Here is a 4,736-nt window from a genome sequence, read left to right on the forward strand (position 1 = left end):
TGAGTTGATAAAGTAGAGAGGGCCTTGGATATGCCTCCTGAACAGCATTTCCTAACAGTCACCAAACTGAAGATGGAAAAAATGACTGTAAAGAAGGAGCCCACAGAGATGAGTTCACTGTTGTCTGTGACCATGATCTCCAATTTATTGGTCCCTGTGCAAGCAAGTGTAGTTGCATTTTTATTGCTTTTGAATATGGTTGGGTAAACTTACCATACCTATAAAGTCTAAAAATAAACTATGAGTTAAAAATGTAATCTTATTGACAATTTTCTCAACAATTTATTCACAGATATAAACTTTCATATCCTTAAAAATAAAATGTTATAAAAAGTATTTAGGATACCTTCCTGTAACTCACAAGATGGTAGCAGAGTTTCCTCATTGCTGCTTTCATCTCTTTGTTCCTGAATGTGTAGATGACTGGATTCAGAAAAGGAGTGAGGATGGCATCAAAAATAGCAAGAAATTTGTCTAAGTGTGATGAAGGAAAGGGCCAGATGTAGAAGAAGATTAATGGTCCAAAGAACAAAACCACCACAGTCACATGAGCTGACAGAGTAGATATGGCTTTGGATATGCCACCTGCAGAGTGTCTCCTAACAGTCACCAAAATGAAGATGTAAGAGATGATCAGTATAAAGAAGGAGATAACAGAGATGAGTCCACTGTTGGCTGTGACCATGAACTCCAATTTATCGGTTTCTGTGCAAGCCAGTCTAATAAGCTGAGGGAGATCACAGTAAAAGCTGTCCAAAATATTAGGTCCACAGAAGGGCAAGTCTACAACAAAAGCTAGTTGTGCCACTGAGTGTATAACTCCGAGGATCCAGGCTACTGCCAAAATTAAAATGCATATTTGTGGCCTCATGATAGTCAAGTAGTGGAGAGGTTTACAGATGGCTACATATCTATCAAAGGCCATGGCTGTGAGCAGCACCATTTCTGTGCCCCCAATAGCATGAATAAAGAAGATCTGGGTTATACAACCCCCAAATGAGATGGCTTTGTGTTTTCTAAAAAGGTCATAAATCATCTTGGGGGCTGCTACAGAACCACCTCCTAGGTCAAGAAATGAGAGATTTGCCAACAGGAAGTACATGGGGGAATGCAGTTTAGAGTCCGCAGTCACGGAGAACACAATAAGGAGGTTCCCCATCAGACTTGCCATGTAGAACACAGAGGAAAAGAGGAATAGAAGTAACTGGACTCCCCATATATTGGAGAGTCCCAGGAACACAAACTCAGACACAATGGAGCTATTAGCTCCATCCATAGCTGTGGAGAACAGGGCTATGTCCAATAAAACCTGAAAAAGGTAGAGAAGAGAAAGATGAAGCTTTGTTTGGAGTTATTAACTCTTTCATTTTCAAACTGAAAACAAAACCCATTCCAACATAAAGCCAATTCAACTCAGCAAAACTTCTACCTTATTTGCAGAAAATTGCCAGTCACTCAATGCACTGAGCCACCACGTCTAACTTCCTCTCTTTCCTAACAGTATCCAATTAAAGACTGAGAAATCTTTCTAGACAAGTATTAGAAAAACAGCAAAGGACTTGTTTAAAGAAAGGCTACAGGACAACTCAAAACTCACTGGAAATAACACACATGGAATAAAGGGAATGAGAAGAAACTACTGAGTTCTCTCTCCCAGTTTATTGCTTCTGTCCATGGTATTTTATAAATACTATGAACTTTCTGTTGATTTTAATTTATCATATCTCTTTGATTGCTGCAATTAGTAAAGTAGTATAGTACCATTTCTCACATTAATATGACTCATAGTTAATCTTATATGAAACCACATTCAGTTTTCCATATAAACAAAGAAGATGATGTGAAAACCCTAACAACATCTAACTTTATAGCATTCTATGGAGAACATAGGGTTATAAGCTTAGGTTGTAGAATCATCAGAGTAAGACCAAGGTCAGACTTGTTAGTTAGAATGCAGAAAAAAGCAGAGGTCATATGAATACAATATATAAAATTTGATTTTATTGTAAAATTTTATAAAGTTTCTACATGATTGACATTTGAAGATCATTTCCCCACTGATTTGCCTTTTCATACTTCCTCACTTGGTGGAAAGAACACTGCATTTGGAGTCAGAGAAACATAATCAGGACTAGGCCCAAGTCTTTATGAACTCAAGGAAGATTTTCTTCCATCCTTTCCACACTCACTATCGACGGCCTCTCATTTCATTGTCTGTGAAATTAAAAAGACTAAGTGCAGATGATAAATCCAAGTCTTACATTTGGTTATTTAGGAATATAATACTCATCTGCTATGCAATGAAACTGTTCATAATGACAGTGTCCACTTCTCTTCAGTTTACTGCTATATCCACTATCTTGTCCCTTGTTTATATTGCATATTTTATAGAATTCATTTATAAATCATTCCTTTTGTTATGCAGTTAGAATGCCAGTAAAATGTCAGTGTATCATTTATCTTAGTCATTTGTGATCAATGAACAAACCCAATGGACCCCGAATTTATTCAAGTACTAGTACATTCAGTACCCTTAAATCTTCCATTTTAGCACACACAATGTAAGTAATAGTAAAAATGTACCTTGTAAGATCTCCAAGCACGTAATACACTCGTGTAAATTTTTCGAAGTAGAAAAGACACCTGTGAGTCAGACTGGGTTGTGGTCTGAAGGAAATTGGAACTTGTGCTGCAGATTAAGAGATATATCTTTTCTTTTTCTTTTTTTTTTTGGTTAATACAACTCATATCTTAGCTTCAAGTTTTCCTGACACAGGCAAAGAATCTCTGCAACAGTCCAGGACAACAATAATCCAAAAAATCAGTAACAACTATGTGCTTGCCACTGTACTTTTTTTCCACATACACTATCTTGTCTAATACTTGATACTACCACCGGAGCTGATATTATTTTCCCCTTCCTTGTTAGAGAAATTAGGACCATGAGAGTAAAGTAACATTCTAGAACAGTCAATTGTAGGATTGTTGGCTTCTTTTCCAACATGTACAGGAGACTTTGGCCTTTTTTTGTAATGACTCTTCAGTTGTGTGCTACCCCTTAGTGGCTGTCTGGCTGCCCTGTAGTGACCCACAGTGTGCTCAGCAGATCTAAATGAGGGAGAAGCCAGGCTTGAGGGAGAAGGCAGGCTTGAGGGAGAAGGCAGGCTGCAGTCATAAGCCTCTAGGTTTCTTAGTTTACTTCGAATGCACCTGTAATTCACTGTGGCTCTTAAAATAAACATGGAGGATACAAACCCATATAACACTTTCATTCTTGTCCCCACCCCCAGCCTTCATTATCTATTTCTACACGAGGCCCATTAGCGTTTCAAAGAACAGACAGTTCTTACCCTCTCTGATGCAGAGTCAGCTCTTTCCCACACTTGTAATGCTGCCTTCTAGCTCCTTGTGTTTGGATCTCAAATATAGAGCAGAAAAAGTAATTTAACACTCTGATGTTTTGTCTTTCTTCTTCCTCCTAGTTTAATTTTTGCCCATTAACCTTAGTTCAGGAATTTTCTCTGGTGCAAGGTAATATTTAATTCATTTCCATAGAAATCAACATATCACTAGGAAAGAAATCTATTCACTTCTGTTTGTTTGGGATGGTAGGTATCGTACTTCCCTAGCCTATTTCTATCTATGTCACTAATGCTATTAAAGATTCATTTCCAAAGACCGAAGCATAGTCTACCTTTGTGCTGGTTAGAAGTAGCATTATGTCATGTGCAGACATCTACGTGAGTGCTGCTATTGTGTTAATTGGCCCACGGAGGAGTACTGACCAAATGATACCACTGAGACCGTGGCTCACCAATATGAACTCATTTGTGCAATGGGGTTGCTACCCAGAATCCTGGCAAGTCGATGGTAGAAGCTTTAAAAGAAAAGCTTTAAACGAGTCAGAAAAAAGGTGTGGGAGAAAGAGAAAAAAATGTGTCAATGTAGAAGGCCTAAAGCATCTGAATAATAAGATAAATCTGAGTAGACACTTAAAACAAAACTACCTTTTTATTTTGAATTATTCTTGGAGACAATGTTTGTGACCATATATATGCACTTATGTGTGATACTCATGTTCAAATTAAAATATTACATTACTACTCACTGTTTTTTTGTTCCCTCCAGTTCTTCCCTTCTGTTCCCACATTGCTCCCTCTCAAAGTCATGGGCTCTTTTTTTGTTATTGTTATACATATACTAATATATAAATATTACTTTCCAGTCTGATTGGTGTATGCATATGTTTTCAGGGCTTACCAATTTGGGTTCATCTACAAGGAAAGCTATTTCTACATTCTCATTATTACTTAGTTGCCTGTAGTATCTTGTCTAAGAGGTTATGTAATTCCTCCCTTCCATATTAGCATGTTTATTGGTGTTATATTCATTGAGTTCTTGCTTTGGCAACAATATTATTGAGGTGTCATTGATTAAGCTTCCCTGTTGTTTCTAGGAGACAGAATCTTACATCCGATTTCCTGGTGCTCTGGTTCTTACAGTATTTTTGTCCCTATTTCCATCATGTTTCTTGAGCCTTAGGTGCAGAAATTGTGTTGTAGATCTACCAACTGGGGCAGGACTCCTCATTATCAGATGTTCTTTGAATTTTGGAGAGGGGTAGTTTTCTTTAATGGTCTCTGCCTTTTCCTTAGAGATGATTATTTGGTTTTGTAAAATTAACGTAGTTGTCTTGGTTTACGGTATCAGAAATGATTTCTTTTCTGTAAAGTGAG

At 37.5% G+C, this 4,736-nt stretch overlaps 1 protein-coding gene across 1 annotated transcript; it reads right to left on the reverse strand.

The window, feature by feature from the left end:
* Positions 1-337: 337 nt before the first annotated feature.
* On the reverse strand, positions 338-1,276 carry LOC110564866 (olfactory receptor 4F15-like). The gene has a single exon (XM_021662400.2). The coding sequence runs from the start codon at positions 1,274-1,276 to the stop codon at positions 338-340; it is 939 nt and encodes a 312-aa protein (XP_021518075.2).
* Positions 1,277-4,736: the final 3,460 nt, after the last annotated feature.

Source organism: Meriones unguiculatus, chromosome 18, assembly GCF_030254825.1.
Source record: "Meriones unguiculatus strain TT.TT164.6M chromosome 18, Bangor_MerUng_6.1, whole genome shotgun sequence".
NCBI lineage: Eukaryota > Metazoa > Chordata > Mammalia > Rodentia > Muridae > Meriones > Meriones unguiculatus.

What these genes read in the sequence shown, in the direction of transcription:
- LOC110564866 (XM_021662400.2), bottom strand. Translation starts at nt 1,276, where the DNA reads ATGGATGGAGCTAATAGCTCCATTGTGTCTGAGTTTGTGTTCCTGGGA.